Source organism: Papio anubis, chromosome 20 (assembly GCF_008728515.1).
Source record: "Papio anubis isolate 15944 chromosome 20, Panubis1.0, whole genome shotgun sequence".
NCBI classification, from domain to species: Eukaryota; Metazoa; Chordata; class Mammalia; order Primates; family Cercopithecidae; genus Papio; species Papio anubis.
In genome coordinates this window covers 40,076,265-40,094,405 of record NC_044995.1, presented here as the reverse complement: position 1 = coordinate 40,094,405, position 18,141 = coordinate 40,076,265, and the positions used below count along the sequence as shown (strand labels likewise).

At 42.1% G+C, this 18,141-nt stretch overlaps 1 protein-coding gene across 2 annotated transcripts; it reads left to right on the top strand.

The window, feature by feature from the left end:
• Positions 1 to 750: 750 nt before the first annotated feature.
• On the top strand, positions 751 to 16,700 carry ZNF441 (zinc finger protein 441). Of its 2 annotated transcripts, XM_031659875.1 has the most exons (5): positions 751 to 1,087; positions 9,826 to 9,952; positions 10,831 to 10,894; positions 12,461 to 14,199; positions 15,228 to 15,496. In XM_031659875.1, coding segments are annotated over exons 1-5 (1,935 nt in total). In that variant the 5' UTR covers positions 751 to 1,084; the 3' UTR covers positions 15,230 to 15,496. The 2 variants fall into 2 exon arrangements, with proteins under 2 accessions (XP_031515735.1, XP_021786413.2); XM_021930721.2 differs by having other exon boundaries at positions 752 to 1,087; positions 12,461 to 16,700.
• The last annotated feature ends 1,441 nt before the right edge of the window (positions 16,701 to 18,141 follow it).

The window sequence follows — 18,141 nt, the reverse complement described above, 5'->3', positions numbered from 1 at the left end:
TGTTTGGCCTCCTGAAAGGGGTTGACTTGTGAACTGTGGACGCACCAGGCTGCTTATCTGAGCTAGTTCAAGTTTTTGCTTTATAAAATATTGCCGCCACATAATTCCAGTTTTTCCACACATTTAACAATTTTATTTTGTTTTTATTTTTATTTTTATTTTTTTCGAGATGGAGTCTCCCTCTGTCTCCCCCACTCTCTCACTGCAGCCTCTGCCTTCCGGGTTCAAACGATTCCTGTCTCAGCTTCCTGAGTAGCTGGGGATGTGTCACCACATACGGCTAATTTTTGTATTTTAGAGACAGAGCCACTATGTTGGCCAGACTGGTCTCGAATTTCTGACCTCAGGTGATCCACCTGCCTTGGCCTCCCAAAGTGCTGGGATTACAGGTGTGAGCCACTGCGCCCGGCCTTGTTGGGGTGTTTTTATCTTCTGCACTGAAAATTAGTAGACTGAGAGATAAGGTGGAAGAAAGGCTTAGCCTGTGCAGCCAACAGCCTTATCCCAAACTCCTGATTCCTGGAGGACATCAGGCCCTCCCTCCTGCTGCAGTGTGGCCTGGGCTCCCTTCCTGCTCTCAAATCAGGGGATAGCTCAACTGGACAGTGAGTCTGGAATTTCCTGCACAGACTTGTGGGTCCCTGTCCAGGAGGAAGAAGGAGAAAGGTCCCATTGAGTACAATCAGGACATACTGCCTAAATGCAAATATCCCCTGGGAGGAGGTCAGGTCACAGCGCAGGGAGGAAGCTAGTCCTCTCAAGGCCTGTGTCTGGAATCTGTTTATCAGGCTCCACTCCGCAGCTGAGATCGCTTCTTCCGTTACTCAGTCCCCGGGGGAGGGACCTGGCGCACTATCCAATCAGGGCCGCGGGGCGGGGTCGTGGGAACTGTCAATCAGGCGCGCTGCCCGGAGGAGGGTGCAAGGTTCAAAGAACCCGCCGAGTCTTCTCCACGCCCCCGCACTGGGCTCCGGGTTCTGTCACTGAGAGACGCCCTGGAACATCTGTGGCAGCTTCTGTCTCGCTGGGACCCGCACTGACAGCGGGAGGCAGAGGGAGGAACCCGGACACCGGAAGCCGGGAAATGGTGAGTGTGTGAGGTCTGGTGTCCCAACGCGTGAGAGGAGAGACTGGTTGGAACCGGCCGGAACCGGCTGTGGTGGCACCAGGGCTTCCCCGCTGGCGACACCCTGGCGCAGCTCGGCCCTCGGTCCCCTCGGCCGCAGGATGGGGCTGGGGCGGCAGCCGGGACCCCGGGCGTCCTGTCCCGTCTTTGCGCTGCCACTGCGGCCCTGGCCCTGGCGGCCTCCCTGGGCAACTACGCGCCCGCAGCCCCGCGTCTCCCCGGATTGTGCGGCTGTAACCGGCACAGGTTCGCGGCCCGAGTAACTGCACCGAGACGCTGAGGGCTGCAGCAGAAACAGTTTAATGGGGGGAGAGGGGAGGACACTCCAGATCTGCCTTCCTGAGAGGTTTGGGAATGGGGTGTTTAGGGGTGTGGACGGGGGCGGCTGGGGCGTGGGGTCGCTGGATGGTGGGGAAGTGAGGGGTGACTCCTGGGACGGGAGGTGAAACCGCTTTCTTCTGCTGAGTGGGCTCCCTTGTGGGGTCTTCAGCCTGCTTGGCGCCAGCCTTTCCACTGGAATTCAGGATCCGAGAAAGAACTCAGGCGGCCCTTGAGCAACTCTCAGAGATCGCATCCCCAGGCACAATGGGGAGGCCGGCAGTCAGCGTCTGCTGTGACCTGACTCTCAGGGAGGCGACCCCGTGAGGCAGCGGGGCTGAGGGCATCTGGTTAATATCTAACTGCAATCTCGCCTCCAGCCTGGCTCGCAGTTCCTGTGAACCCGGTGAGGAGGCTGCACGGTGACGACAGGTCACCAGGCCGACTCGTGTGTGGGGTTTGTGTGTGGGAGGACCTGTGGTCTCTTTGGTCCTCAGTCCCTTCTTTCTTCCCAAGGGCGACTGCTTCCCCTCCGAGTCTTCCAGAGATGTGGGCAGCAGAGTCTCAAATCCACCACTGTGTTCTCTCATCCTAACTCCTCCTAGGGCGGACAGAAAATCCCTTGGTTTCCAGAGCCTTCCTCAGGCTTTCTCTTCTCAATTCACAGCAACTTTATGATCTCCTTGTCCCCCAGTTTATATTTCAAACAGAGGCTAGTATTTTCATTGTCATTTTGTTTATACATAGCAATATATGGCTCTTTGTAAAAGGTTTTGTGTTTATGAACATTTCACATGCGAGGAAGCAGAGAAAAACCACGACACTTGGCTGTAAAAAAATGAATATTAATAAATAAAATTTTTGTTACTGCCTTCCCTTCATCATCCCTAGACAGAGACACCTTTTAAGAATGTGTTTGGATTGAGGTTCCTCTTTGGAAATGTTACAGGGTGATGAGTCCCCAGCCCATCCTCTATGGTTTCCTGGTCCTGGGTTTCAGAACTGCCTGGGGCTACCCCAAGATGCCCACAACTGCCAAGTCTCTTATAGTGTCAAGTGAATATCAGTCCCTGTGTGACTCCTTCCAGAGGACACCCTGAGGTGGAGATGGTGGGACCTTGTAGGGAAGTAGAATGATGCCCTGTAGTAGGAGTCTCCTGGTATACCCTTCCTCAAGAAGCTACTTCCTTAGAACACTCAGCTTTTCTTCCCCCATCCCTTTCTTGGGGATATATGGCTGGCCAACCAATTGGGTGGTGGTATTAAGGGGACAGGACTGAAATGATTCTTCCCTTCTGATGCTCTCACACTAATGAAGGGAGAAAACTATCCCTACGGACAGGAAAACCAACCCCACTGAGGTGGTGCAAGAACTTGAAAAGCTAACAATGTAGTGTCTCCTGGGATCGTGGTTACTGAACACTTTGGTGAGCAGCATGGGGATGGAGGATGTTCCAGGTGACAGGAGGACCTGACTTGACACACTCTGCACCCATAGGGAGGTGGTGAAAGGAGATGATGGTATAAGGGATGCATATGGATCAACCAAATTGAAGAACTGGGAGAAGATAGAGAACTAGAAGCTGTGTCAAGGGTCATAAAACCCCTTTTTTGGCATGAAAAACATAAAACCACATTCAAAATGGAAGCTGAGGTAACAAACTGAGTAAAAATTAATGAAAACCAGAAAGTCTATAGTTAGTTGATCATTGTATATGGAGATGCTGGGCAGAAGATGGGTTATTCTCCTGTAGATAACCATTTGTCTCTATCATTTCCGTTGAAGTGTCCCTCATTTGTATCACTGCCTGGCAATACCTGCTGTGTCATAGGTTCTTGTACCTTAAGTAGATGCTCTTGTTCCAGAATTTGCTATTTTTCATTGGTTTATGTATCCATCAGTCTGCTAATATCATACTCTCCTGATTACTATAGTCTTCAAAGCCTTGATGTGTGGTAGAGAAAGACCCTTCCTAACTTAATCCTTTGGGCTGCTATAACAAATTACCATAGACTGCATACCTTAAACAGCAGATATTCATTTCTCAAAGCTGTAAAGGCTAGGAATTCAGTTTCAAACAGCAGATCAGTTGTCTAATAAGGGCCTCTTTCTCTTTCTTTTCTTTTCTTTCTTTTTTTTGACATGGAGTATTACTCTGTCACCTAGGCTGGAGTGCAGTGGCATGATCTCAGCTCACTGCAACCTCCGCCTTCTGGGTTCAAGCGATTCTCCTGCCTCAGCGTCCCAAGTAGCTGGGACTACAGGCACATGCCACCATGCCCAGCTAATTTTTTGTATTTTTAGTAGAGACGGTGTTTCACCGTGTTAGCCAGGATGGTCTCGATCTCCTGACCTCATGATTCGCATACCTTGGCCTCCCAAAGTGCTGGGATTACAGGGGTGAGCCACCGCACCCCACCTGGGCCTCTTTCTTGATTTGCAAATGGCGTTCTTCCCTTTATGCCCTCACATGGTGGAGATATGTCTGTAATGTCTATCTAGTTTTGTGTATTAAGGCAGTTGTATTAGTCCATTTTCACACTGCTATAAAGAACTACCAGAAAATAAGTTTAATTGACTCACAGTTCCTCATGGCTAGGGAGGCCTTAGGAAACTTACAATCATGGCGGAAGGGGAAGCAGGCACTTCTTACATGGTGGCAGGCAAGACAACACGTGAAGTAGGAACTGTCAAACACTTATAAAACCATCAGATTTCATGAGAACCCACTGTCACAAGAACAGCATGCAGGAAATCACCCCCGTGATCCAGTCACCTCCCACAGGTCCCTCCCTTGATACATGGGAGTTATGGGGATTACAGTTCAAGATTAGATTTCGGTGGTGACACAGAGCCAAACCATATTATCAGTGTTGGCCTTACAACATGAATTAGAAATTGTCCCCTCTGTTTCTATTTTCTGAAAGAGATTATAGAGAATTTGTGTCATTTCTTCCCTAAGTGTTTTCCAGAATTCAACAGTGAAACCATGCTGGCCTGTTCCTTTTTCTTAGGACTTTTTGTTTGTTTGCTTGAAATGGAGTTTTGCTTTGTTGTCTAGGCTGAAATGCAGTGGCATGATCTCACTGCAACTTCTGCCTCCTGGGCTCAAGTGATCCTCCCACCTCAGCCTCCTGAGTGGCTGGAACTACAGGCACGTGCCACCACATCCTGCTAATTTTTTGTGTTTTCTGTAGAGATGGGGTTTCACCTTGTTGCCCAGGCTGGTCTTGAACTCCTGGGCTCAAGCAGTCTGCCGATCTTGGCCTCCCAAAGTGCTGGCATTACACATGTGAGCCACCAAGCCTAGCCTACCAGTGCACCCAGCCTGGCCTGGGACTTTTATTATTTATTGATTCGATTTCTTTAATAGTTGTAAGACTTTTCATATTACTTAGTTCTCCTTTAGTGAGAACTAATTTTGGTAGCTTGTGTCATTCAAGGAATTGGTGCATTCTATGTAATTTATCAATTATGTGGGCATGCAGCAGTTGTTCCTAATACTCTTTTGAGGTCCTTTAATGAACACAAGATTAGTAATCATAACTCCCCTTTCTTCTGAGTTAGCTTGACTATGGGCTTACTCATTTTATTGATCTTTTGAAGGAACCAGCTTTTGAATTGTTGATGTTTTCTACTGATCTCTTGCTTGCTATTTCGTTAATACCTTCTCTCGTTGTTATTTTCCTCTGCTTGATTTACATGTATCTTACTAAATTTTCTTTAGTTTCCTGAAGTGGAAGGTTTTTAAGCATTGGTTTTATATCTTTTCTCTCTAGAGATTGCATTCAATTCTTTTTTTTTTTTGAGACGGAGTCTGGCTCTGTTGCCCAGGTTGGAGTGCAGTGGTGTGATCTCGGCTCACTACAAGCTCCGTCGGCCGGGTTCACACCATTCTCCTGCCTCAGCCTCTGGAGTAGCTGGGACTATAGGTGCCTGCCACCATGCCTGGCTAATTTTTTTTTTTTTTTTTTTTAAGTAGAGATGGGGTTTCACTGTGTTAGCCAGGACAGTCTTGATCTTCTGACCTCGTGATCCGCTCACGTTGGCCTCCCAAAGTGCTGGGATTACAGGCGTGAGCCACCGCACCCAGCCTGCATTAAAATCTTTAAGTTTCCTTCTAAGCACTGCCTTTGCTACTTTCTAAAACTTTTGCTATGATATACTCTTTTTTATCAATGTTGCAGTATTTACATTTGCTTGAGAATTCTCTTTGACATTTTAAAAGTTGAGAGGTTTGTGACTTAAATCTCCAGGTTTTTTAGGCTTTTCAAGTATGTTTCTGTTATTTATTGCTACATTAATTATAATACAGTTTGATTGCATACTTTATAGAATTTCTATTTTTAAAAAGTTGTTCAAGTGTGTTTCATGATTCAGAATATGTATGGTCTATCTTGGTGTATACGTCATGTGGGCTTGAAAATAATGTGTAGCCTGTTGGTGTACAATGAAGATATAAATACACATCAATTAAATCTAGTTAATTAATAGTATTCTTGAGTTCAGGTGTATCATTAGTGATTTTCTGCCAAACTGATCTGTCAATTATTGAAAGAGATGAGTTGTTTTCCTCCAACTATAGTTGTAGATTTGTGTATTCTGCCTTGTGGTTTTATAAGTTTTTGCTTTATGTATTTTCATGATCTGTGTTTATGGGCATAGATATTAAGGATTATTATGTCTTGTAGGATTGACCTCTTTATCATTATGAAATATCTCCATCGCATGTAATTTTCTTTGACCTAAAATCTTATTTATCTGAATTTAGTATCGCTGTTCCGTATTTCTTTTGATTAGGGCTAGAATGGCATATATTTATCCATACCTTTCTGTTTAATGTATCTGTGTCTTTCTGTTTAAAATGGTTTTCTTGTGCACATTGATGGGCCTTCTTTTTCATTATACTCTGCCAGTGCCTGCCTTTTTTACTATGTTATAACTGTTCTATGTTATAACTGATATAATTGGATTAATATCACATATATGTTATTGTTTTCTATTTATTGTACACTCTGTTTTTTCAACTTTCTCCTTTTTGCCTTCTTTCATTTTGACTGAGCATGTATATGATTCCATTTGCTTACTTCTATGAGTAGAGTAAATCTATTTGTTTCTTAAATTTTACTAGTGAATTCACTAGAGTTTGTAGAATATCATTCACAACTAATGAGCCTACAGTTTCAAATAACACTATACCGGCTTCAGGGGTAGTGCTGGTATAACAAACTATTCTGAATTCCTCTATTGTATTGCCCAATACATTGCTGATATTATTATGTTGAGCAAACCTGTATCTATTATATTAGATCAGATAGGTATAAGAAAACTAAAGAATGTCAAATGTCTTCATGTAATTCTCAGACTGTTTGTGTGTGTGTGATCCAAATTTCTAATCTATATAATTTTTCTTCTCTCCAATGAAATTCTTTTAACATTACTGGCAAGGCAGTTATATCAATCATACATTCTATCAATTTCATTCCTTTTTCTTTTTTTTCTCCTCAGTCTAAATAACTTCAATTGTTCTATCTTCATTTTAGCTGATTTTCTACTTTGGTTTCTCACATCTGTTGAACATCTATAGAGAAATTTTCATTTTAGATGTTGTCCTTTGCAGTTGCATAAATTAAATATGGTTCAATTTCTAATTTTGTATTGATATGATTTTATCCATACATCCTTTTTCTGGTTTTCTTTTAGTTCTTCGTTCATAATTGCCTTTACCTCATTGAATATATGTAAAACAGTTGCTTTAAAGTTTTTATTCAGTAAGTCTAATGTCTGAGGTTCTCAGAGATGGTTTATCTAAATTAAATTTTTTCCATTGATGAACTGTATTTTCATGCTCCTTTACAGTCTTTGTGGACTTTTTGTGTTGTAAAGCAGACATTTGAATGTTATAATCTGGAAATCAGATTCCTCTTCACGGTTTGCCCTTCTGGTTTGTGGAAGGTTTTAATTATTCGTTTGTTTAGTAACATTTTCAGAGTATGTTTGCAGAGACTGTATTCTCTGTCCAGTGTAGTCACTGAAGTCTCTGTTCCCTTAGCTTATGTTCATCCAGTATTCTGATAGATTTCCTGAATGCTAGCAGCTAAAAGTAAAAAAGACATGCCAAACAAAAACCCGACCTCTTCCAGTCTTTGTGGATGGGTCTGTGATGTAGTATTTGTTGAACACTTAGCCAGACTGCTTACAATTCTGCTTTAGCCTTCCCTTTCTGTTTTACCAAACCGAGAGATGATGCAGAGCTGAAAATGAGGGCCTCCCCAGGTCTTTTTTGAAAATGTGTTCTTTCCGGTGCATGCATTCTCAATTCCCCAAAACACTTGAGTGCTTTTGGATGCCCTTTTTTTTTTTTTTTTTTTTTTTTGGACGGAATCTTGCTTTATTGCCCAGGCTGGAGTTCAGTGGCTCGATCTCAGCTCACTGCAACCTCCGATTCCCAGGTTCAAGCAATTCTCATCCCTAAGCCTCTGGAGTAGTTGGAACTACAGGTGCCCGCCACCACGCCTGACTAATTTTTGTATTCTTAGTAGAGACGGGGTTTCAACATGTTGGCCAGGCTGGTCTCGAACTCCTGACCTCAGGTGATCCTCTTGCCTTGGCCTCCCAAAGTGCTGGGATTACAAATGTGAGCCACCGTGCTCAGCCTGACTACCCTAATTTCTGGGGGAAATTGTTCTCTCCTTTTTTATTCCCAGGACTTAGATGCTCTACCATTTGTCTTAATCATAATTTGTTGTCCCAGTTGTTTGAAGGTTTTTTATGTATTTTGCAACATTTTGAAGCAGTTCCTGCCAAGCTTGACCTAATTAGGCGCCATCATTGATGAAATAAAAAAGAGAGCTTTCTTTCAGACCTTTGGATGGTCCACGGATGGATTGAAAAATACAAAGGGGCAATAACTTATAAATAAGATCTGATCTCCTCTCTCTAGGGATCCACATTGGAAATTTGGTCTGCTGTCTTCAAGACTGGCTCTGACGTGAGGAGGGGTTGGGAGAAGGACAAACAAAACTCCACCAAGCTTTCCTACTATTTTTCATCTTCCTTATTCTGTTTGTTTATCTCTGTGTTAATAGTACAGGATGCTGAATATAGTATATTCACAATACTTTATCTGTTTTTGGAAAGCTGTTGCTTTCTTGATTAGAAGGATTTTAGCATTTTTAGACGTTTGTGACTTCTATTAGATTTGGTCATGTAATTTTTAATGATGACAAAAAGATCTGTTTAGGGATTTAGGGAATATTGTAGATATTCATGAGAGGTGACACTGAGTTTTTTTCTAAGAACATATGCAATCTTTGCCCTTCTTTTCTTCTTTGACATTACTTAATAAAGTTTAACATTTTTCCATTGGGATGGTAAAATATCCTTATTAGTCTTTTGTCATACTAGACTACATTTGTTCTGCAGGAAACCATTTGCTAGCTTCCAAATGTTCTCTCTTAGTGTAGTCACATAGCACAGGCTAAATTCCCCAAGGCACAAGGGTCACTCATTACAGATACAGTGACCAGAGTGTTTTTCCCTTACTTTTTTATTTTTTTGAGACGGAGTTTCGCTCTTGTTGCCCAGGCTGCAGTGCAATGGCGTGATCTCGGCAGCCCAGGCCGCAGTGCAATGGTGCGATCAACGGCGCAACCTTCACCTCCCAGGTTCAAGCAATTCTCCTGCGTCAGCCTCCTGAGTAGCTGGGATTATAGGCATGCGCCACCACGCCTGGCTAATTATTTGTATTTTTAGTAGAGGCAGGGTTTCTCTGTGTTGGTCAGACTGGTCTCGAACTCCCAACCTCAGGTTATCTGCCTGCCTCGGCCTCCCAAAGTGCTGGGATTACCGGCGTGTGCCACCGTGCCTGGCCTCAGAGTGTTTTTTTCATGGCTGTCTTAGGCTGTTTTTTGTTGCTTATAACAGAATACTTTTATCTGGGTAATTTATAAGAAATGATATTTATTTTTTACACTTCTGGAGGGTGGGAAGCCCAGCATCAAGGTTGGGCATCTGGTGAGAGCCTTCTTGCTGGTAACTCTCTTTTGCACAATAGGTAGTAGGACTTTGTCATGACAAGAACTGCAGACCCACTGTAGAAATAGAAATTAGGAGTGATTCAGGCGATAAGACTCACTTTCTTAACTCACCAACAAGAGGCGTGTTCCTATTCAACTGTTGCTTTACCAAACATGTTCAATTCTAGCATCAGAATTGTTGTGTGGGATAAAATGGTATAAAGAGAGAATAAGAGTGGGTTCACCATGTCCTTGAATAAATGTTTGGAAACCACAGCATCCTGTGAAGGTTATGAAGTGAATCTAGATTCCCAGTGCCTTCAGTTTTAATCTTCCTCCTCTGTACATGTGGAATGTTTCAGGACTCAGTGGCATTTGAGGATGTGGCTATAAACTTCACCTGTGAGGAGTGGGCTTTGCTGGGTCCATCACAGAAGAGTCTCTACAGAGATGTGATGCAGGAAACCATCAGAAACCTGGACTGTATAGGTAAGGATGACATCATGCCTTCACTTAGTCAATTAGAGACATTTGTTTCTTGGTCATCAGTGCTGTTCAATGATTTGAAATATGGAAAGGGGATATAATTGGCCCTTGAACCAGCCACCCAAGCAGTCATATATTTTCTTCTCCCCTACAACTTAACCACTAGTAGCCTACTGTTTACTGGCAGCATTATTGGTAACATAAACAATTAATACATGTATTTTATGTCATATGTATTACATGCTATATATTGTTACAGTACAGTAAGCTAGAAAAAGAAAATATTCATTAGGAAACTATAGGGAAGTGGAACATTATTTAGTATTCATAGAAAGTTTTCATTCTGATTTTTTTTTTTTGAGACAGAGTCTTACTCTATTGGCAGGCTGGAGTGCAGTGGCACGATCTCGGCTCACTGCAACCTCTACCTCCTGGATTCAAGCAATTCTCCTGCCTCAGGCTCCCGAGTATCTGGGACTACTGGTGCACGCCACCATGCCCAGCTAATTCTTGCATTTTTAGTAGAGATGGGGTTTCACCGTGTTGGCCAGGATGGTCTCGATCTCTTGACCTCATGATCCACCCGCCTCGGCCTCCCAAAGGGCTGGGATTACAGGTGTGAGCCACCGTGCCTGGCCCATTCTAACTGTCTTTACATTGAGTAGACTGAATAAGAGGAGGGGTTGGTCTTGCTGTCTCAAGAGTAGCAGAGACTGAAGAAATTCATCTGTAAATGGACCTGTGCAGTTCAAACCTGTGTTGTTAACAGTCAACTGTAGTTTGGTGTGTGAATAATGCATGATTGCAGTGTACATAAAATCTTACAGTCTTTCTATAATTTTGTAATAATTTATAGTCATTTTTCTGGTTCTAACTTTCAGGAATGATATGGCAAAATCACGATATAGAAGAAGATCAGTACAAAGATCTCAGGAGAAATCTAAGGTAATTTGCACCCACAAGAGAAAGCTGTGTCCTTGGAGTGATTCATAGTATGCCAGAAATTTTATTTTATTTTGTTTGTTTTAGAGACAGTCTCACTTTGTTGCTCAGGCTGGAGTACAGTGGTATGATCATAGCTTGCTGTATAGCCTCAGACTCCTGTGCTCAGTGGTCCTCCCATTTCAGCCTTCCGAGTAGCTAGGGTTACAGGCATGTACCACCACATGTGGCTACGTATTTTGTTTTTGTAGAACTAGGGTCTTGCTATGTTTGACCAGGCTCATCTCAAGCTCCTGTCCTTAAGCATTCCTCCTGCCTTGGCCTCTCAAAAGGCAGGTATTACAGGCATGACATGGAAAATTAACAAGCCCACCTTAAATTTATTTATTCTTAGAAAATTTTCTTCAAAAACGTATACTTAAATGTGACATAGCTATTCAGTGCTTGCAAAATAATTATCTTGGAAACAGTATTAAGAATTCCCATAGGAATGTCACTATCTTCAAAACAGCTGGGGTTGAGTTATCTTCCACATCGTTCTGTCCATTCATGTTCAAAGAGGGCATGAAACCTACACTTTGCATGATAATGTTAGAAATGTAAATCCAGGCCAGGTGGGATGGCTCACACCTGTAATCCCAACTATTTGGGAAGCTGAGGCAGGAAGACTGCTTGAGCCCAGGTGTTCAAGCAGTCTGGGCAACGTGGCAAGACCCCCTTTCTACAAAAAATACAAAAATTAGCTAGGCATGGTGGCCTGTGCTTGTGGTTTCAGTTACTTGGGAGGCTGAGACAGGAAGGTTGCTTGAGCCCAGTAGGTCAAGACTGCAGTAAGCCCTGTTCACATCACTATACTCCAGCCTGGGCAACAGAGCAAAACCCAGTTTCAAAAAGAGAAAGAAAGAAAAAGAAAGGCTGGGTATGGTGGCTCACCCTTGTAATCCCAGCACTATAGAAGGTCAAGGTGGGCAGATTGCTTGAGCTCAGGAGTTCAAGACTAGCCTGGGCAATATGGTGAAACCTCATCTCTACAAAAAATACAAAAATCTAATCCCAGCACTTTGGAAGGCGGAGGTGGGTAGCTCACGAGGTCAGGAGATTGAAACCATCCTGGCTAATACGGTGAAACCCCGTCTCTACTGAAAATACAAAAAATTAGATGGGCATGGTGGCAGGCGCGCCTGTAGTCCCAGCTACTTGGAAGGCTGAGGCAGGAGAATGGCGTGAACCTGGGAGGCGGAGCTTGCAGTGAGCCAAGATTGTGCCACTGCATTCCAGCCTGGGCAACAGAGTGAGACTCTGTCTCAAAAAAAAAAAAAAAAATCAGCCAGGCGTGGTGGCATTTGCCTGTAGTCCCAGCTATTTGAGAGGCTGAGGTGGGAGGATGGTTTGAGTCCGGGAGGTGGAGGTTGCAGTGAGCTGAGATCACACCACTGCACTCCAGCCTGGGCAACAGAACGAGATCCTGTCTAAAAACAAAAAAAAAGAAAAGAAATGTAAATCCAATACTTATTAATACAAAATCATTTATAAACAAACCTTTACTAATATACTTCTTATTTTTTACAGATGTCATATGGTAGAGAGATCCTGTGAAATTAAAGATAATAGTCAATGTGGAGGACCCTTTACCCAGATTCAAGACACTATTGTGAACGAGAAAATACCTGGAGTAGATCCATGGGAAAGCAGTGCGTGTGCAGAAGTCCTCATGGGTCGTTCATCTCTTAATTGCTACATTAGAGTTGACAGTGAACACAAACCATGTGAGTATCAAGAATATGGAGAGAAGCCATATACACATACACAATGTGGGACAACTTTCAGTTATCAGCCCTCCTTTCAAATACGTGAAAGGCCTCAGCATGGAAAGAAACTCTATGATTGTAAGGAATGTGCAACCTTCAGTTCTCTTGAAAACCTCCAAAGACACATGGCAGTACACCATGGAGATGGACGTTGTATGTGTAAGTTGTGTGGAAATGCCTTTATTTGGCCTAGTTTATTTCATATGCTTGGAAGAACTCACACTGAAGAGAAACCATATGAATATGAGCAGTGTTCTACAGCATTTCCTGCTTATAGTTCCTCTCTAAGACATGAAAGAACACACAGTGGAGAGAAACCCTATCAATGTAATCTATGTGGGAACGCCTTCAGTTGTTCCTGTTACACTCAACTCTATGAAATGAGTCACACTGGAGAACAATCCTATGAATGTCAGCAATGTGGGAAAACATTTTATCATCTTGGAAGCTTTCAAAGACACATGATAATGCACACTGGAGATGGACCTCATAAATGTAAGATATGTGGAAAAGGCTTTCTTTCTCCCAGTTCAGTTCGAAGACATAAAAGAACTCACACTGGAGAGAAACCCTATGAATGTAAGTATTGTGGGAAAGCATTCTCTGATTGCACAGGTTTTCGAAGACACATGATAACGCACACTGGAGATGGACCTCATAAATGCAAGGTATGTGGGAAAGCCTTTGATTCTCCCAGTTTATGTCGAAGGCATGAAAAAACTCATACTGGGGAGAAACCCTATAAATGTGAATGTGGGAAAGCCTTTAGTGATTTCTATTACTTTCGAAATCATGAAACTACTCACACTGGAGAGAAGCCATATAAATGTAAACAATGTGGAAAAGCCTTCATTTGTTGCACTTACCTTCAAATACATGAAAGAATTCACACTGGGGAGAGACCCTATAAATGTAAACAATGTGGAAAAGCCTTCAGGTCTTCCAATTACATTCGAGTACATGAAAAGACTCACACTGGAGAAAAGCCCTATGAATGTAAGCAGTGTGGAAAAGCACTTTCTCATCTGAAAAGCTTTCAGAGACACATGATAATGCACACTGGAGACGGACCTCATAAATGTAAGATATGTGGGAAAAGCTTTGATTCCCCCAGTTCATTTCGAAGACATGAAAGAATTCACACTGGGGAGAGACCCTATAAGTGTAAACTATGTGGGAAAGGCTTCAGGTCTTCCAGTTACATTCAACTACATGAAAGGACCCACACTGGAGAGAAACCCTATGGTTGTCAGCAATGTGGGAAAGCATTATCTGATCTCTCAAGCTTTCGAAGACACATGATAACGCATACTGGAAATGGACCTCATAAATGTAAGATATGTGGGAAAGGCTTCGATTATCCTAGTTCAGTGCAAAGACATGAAAGAACTCACACTGGAGAGAAACCCTATGAATGCAAGGAATGTGGGAAAGCCTTCAGTCATTCAAGTTACTTACGGATACATGAAAGAGTTCATACTGGGGAGAAGCCGTATAAATGTAAGGAATGTGGGAAACCATTCCATTGTCCCAGTGCCTTTCATAAACATGAAAGGACCCACAGTGTAGAGAAACCCTATAAGTGTAAAGAAGGTGGGGAAACATTTCATTGTATCAGTTCCTTTCATAAGCATGAAGGGACCCACTAGAGAAAACCCCTGTGAGTGTTGAACATGTGGGAAAGCCTTAAGTACTTTCAGCTTCTTACAAATACACAAAAGGACTCACACTGAAAAAAGTTGTATGATTGTAAAAATGTACTAAAACCTTCCATTTTTTTCAGTACCTTTTGAAAACGTGACCAAACTCATACTTTAAAAAAATATGTATAATGAATATGAGGAATATGAAAAAGACTTTCTTTCGCTAGCAAACTTTCAAAGGTGGATATTATGACATACTAGCAGTGGACCTTACTACTGTAAGGAATGTAGAAATGCATTTACTAGTCCTAATTCATTTCAGTTACATGAAAGATTTCAAATTGCAGAGAACCACTATGAATGTAAACAATGTGGTGAAGCATTTAGTAGCTTCAGTTTCTGTTGAATACAGTCCTCCTTAGTTTCTGAGGTGAATTGATTCCAACACCCTCGGGAATACCTACATTCAGAGATATTCAAGTCCCTGATATTAAACAGCATGTTTGCATATAACCTAGGCACATTCTTCTGTGTATTTTAAATCATTTCTAGATTACTTATAATACACAATGCATTGTAAATTCTATATAAGTTGCTTTTGTATTGTTTAGGGAATCATGACAAGAAACAAGTCTACATGTTCAGTACAAACACAGCTGTCATTGTCCTAAGTACATGTTCATGTCAGCAACAATGTCAGGATCTGTGGAGTTTGCGAGTATAAGATCTTTAAGTGTTGAAGGTTCCATCTCTGTAATTGCAGCTGCTTTAGCTACAAATATTATAGGAAGCTGTTCCTTCTTTTTCTTTACGTCACCAAACCTTCCAGTGGTTATAGGCATTTTGTTATCCTTCAAGTGACCTGGAACTTTTGTTGTATTACAGGATTGTACCTGAAGATCACATTCTTTAACAGTTGTACCTACTGAATCTATAAAACTACTGGGAGAAAACATTTTGGAAATACTTCAGGACATTGGTTTAGGCAAAGATTTTATGGCTAATACCTCAAAGCACAGACGACAAAGACAAAAATAGACAAATGAGACTATATTATACTAAAAAGTAGCTGTGCAAAGTAAAGGGAACAATGAGTGCAGAGAAAACCTGTTGATTATGATAAAATATTTGCAAACTATGTGACAAGGGACTAATATCCAAATATACAAGGAACTCAAACATCTCAACAGCAAAAAATATAAATAATCCCATTAAAAGTGGGAAAAGGACATGAACAGACAATTCTCAAAAGAAGACATGCAAATGGCCAAAAAGTATATGGAAATATGTGCAACATCACTAATGGTTAGGAAAATGCAAATTGAAACCACAATGAGATACCCTACTTAGAGCTGTTTTTACTATAAAAGATAAAAAACAACAAATGCTGATGAGGATGTGGAGAAAAGAAAACTCACTGTTGGTCAAAGTGTAAGTTAGTACAACCACTGTGGAAAACAGTATGTAGATTTCTCAAAAACCTAAAAATAGAACCACCATATGATCCAGCAAACCCAGTATATCCACAGGAAAAACAATCAATATATCAAAGAGAGATTCACACTTGCATATTTATCACAGCACTATTCACAATAACAAAGATATGGAATCAATCTAAGCGTCCATCAGTGGACACATGGATAAAGAAAATGTGGTTTATGTACACAGTGGAATACTATTTGGCCATAAAAAAAGAATAAAATGCCATTGCTAACAACATGGATGGAGCTTGAGGTCATTATGGTAAGTGAAATAAGCCAGGCATAGAAAGACAAATGCCACATGTTCTCACTTATATGTGGGAGGTGAAAAACTTGATCTCATGGAGATAGGGAGTAGAATAGCAGGTATCAGAGGCTGAGAAGGGGAAATGAAGAGAAGTTGGTGAATACGTACAAATTTCCATTTACATCAAAGGAATGAGTTTGAAAGCAAACTAGAGTGAACTATAGTAAGCAGTAATATATTGCATATGTCAAAGTAGTTGGAAGAGAGGACTTGAAATGTTACCAACACATAGAAATGATAAATACTCGAGATCATGGATACCCCAAATACCCTGACTTGACCATTACACATTCTATGCATGCAACAAATACGTGTACCTTATATATATGTAAAATATGTATCAATAAAAGAAAATATATAAAATAGTTTTAAAATAACACTATTGTTAGGTGCGTGTGGGCTGAGGAACAGCCTGAGGTGTAAACTTCAGTTCTTCTCGGGTCTTTTCTTAGTTGCACCTGTCCCTGGGCATGTGTGGTAACTTTCTAATTTTCTCTGTATGGTTATTTTTGCACAACCTAATTTTCAGTGGCTCTCAAAAGGAGAGGAATAAAAACATTATGGGAAAAATAAAAGGCACCAGCCTGGAAGTCACTTCAGATGGAGGGCAAGGGCCTTTGAAAAATGGAGAGAGATGCAGCAGCAACAATCACCATCCACTTCTTTGTCTGTAACTCTGTGATCAGAAGCAGCAATTATCAAGCAGTGCACAGATCCCCAATATTTGGAAGACAGGTCCTTTTTGTCCACCCTGGCCTCCCCAGAACTGCATGCAAACTACTGTTAAAACTTATGCATAGCTACCTGTCGTGGAGCTGAGGACGGGGAATGAGTCAGGGCTGCTGACTCAAGAGTTGAAATTGACCAAAATTAACCAAATTTTATTAGCCAATTTCCCTGGAAGCTGCAAACTTTTAATAGTATCCACAGTTTCAAAATAGCTACATCAGTTGGATTCTGCTAATGCAAATCCAGTTGGGGATACAGATTCTTCATGCTTTTTATTCTGCCATCTTCCCTGAATCCTCTAACCTGACTTTTTATGCTAATACATTACTTCAGGTCCCATCCCACATGTCACCTCCTCAGCAAGTCTTTCTGTCACCTCAGTTACTCCTTTCCACATGTACATTTTTTTCAATGCACTTTTCAGAATCAGGGAAATCCAATCTAGGTTTACAGACTTTACTGCTTCCTTATCAACCTATGAAAAGTCAAATCATATAAATGAACCAAACCGAATAGTGTCACTGTTACTTTTATGAAGTGTTATCCCATAGATTAAAAACAACCATCACCACCACCTGGGCATGGTGGCTCACGCCTGTAATCCCAGCACTTTGGGAGGCCGAGGAGGGTGGATCAACTGAGGTCAGAAGTTCAAGACCAGCCTGGTCTACATGGTGAAACCCCATCTCTATTAAATATACAAAAATTAGCCGGATGTGGTGGCGGGTGCCTGTAATCCCAGCTACTCGGGAGGCTGAGGCAGGAGAATTGCTTGAACCTGGGTGGCGGAAGTTGCAATGAGCCGAGATCGCGCCATTGTGCTCCAGCCTGGCCAACAAGAGCGAAACTTCGTCTCAAAAGAAAAAAAGAAAAGAAAACTGCTTCGCATCGATTTGCAGAAGAAGAAAGGCAATGAACTCCCTCTTGTGGTGAGGATGGCATTAACAGCCACACATACTCCTCTAGGGTGTGGATTTCTGAGTTGTGCTGAGATCTCCAGGATTTAGAGCAAGTGATGGTCAGTTTAAAATATTCTGTGCCTTCAATGAACAGGTGGTGTAGCAGGTTAGAGAGAAGAGAAGCAAATAAAATGGATGAGGTCCTCACTTAGGATATCACAATCTCTCCTGGAAGACAATTTCAAATGAATAAATCAAGGAACATGAGAGAGCCACAAGGGGGTTCAACCTGAGTCCAGTTAGACTCCTTGAAAGGGAAAGCTATTGGCCGGGCGCGGTGGCTCAAGCCTGTAATCCCAGCACTTTGGGAGGCCGAGACGGGC

Coding starts and splice junctions, on each gene's coding strand:
- ZNF441 (XM_021930721.2), top strand. Junction 9,953..10,830: donor CAGAAACCTGGACTGTATAG/GTAAGGATGACA, acceptor TCTAACTTTCAG/GAATGATATGGCAAAATCAC. Junction 10,895..12,460: donor GATCTCAGGAGAAATCTAAG/GTAATTTGCACC, acceptor TATTTTTTACAG/ATGTCATATGGTAGAGAGAT.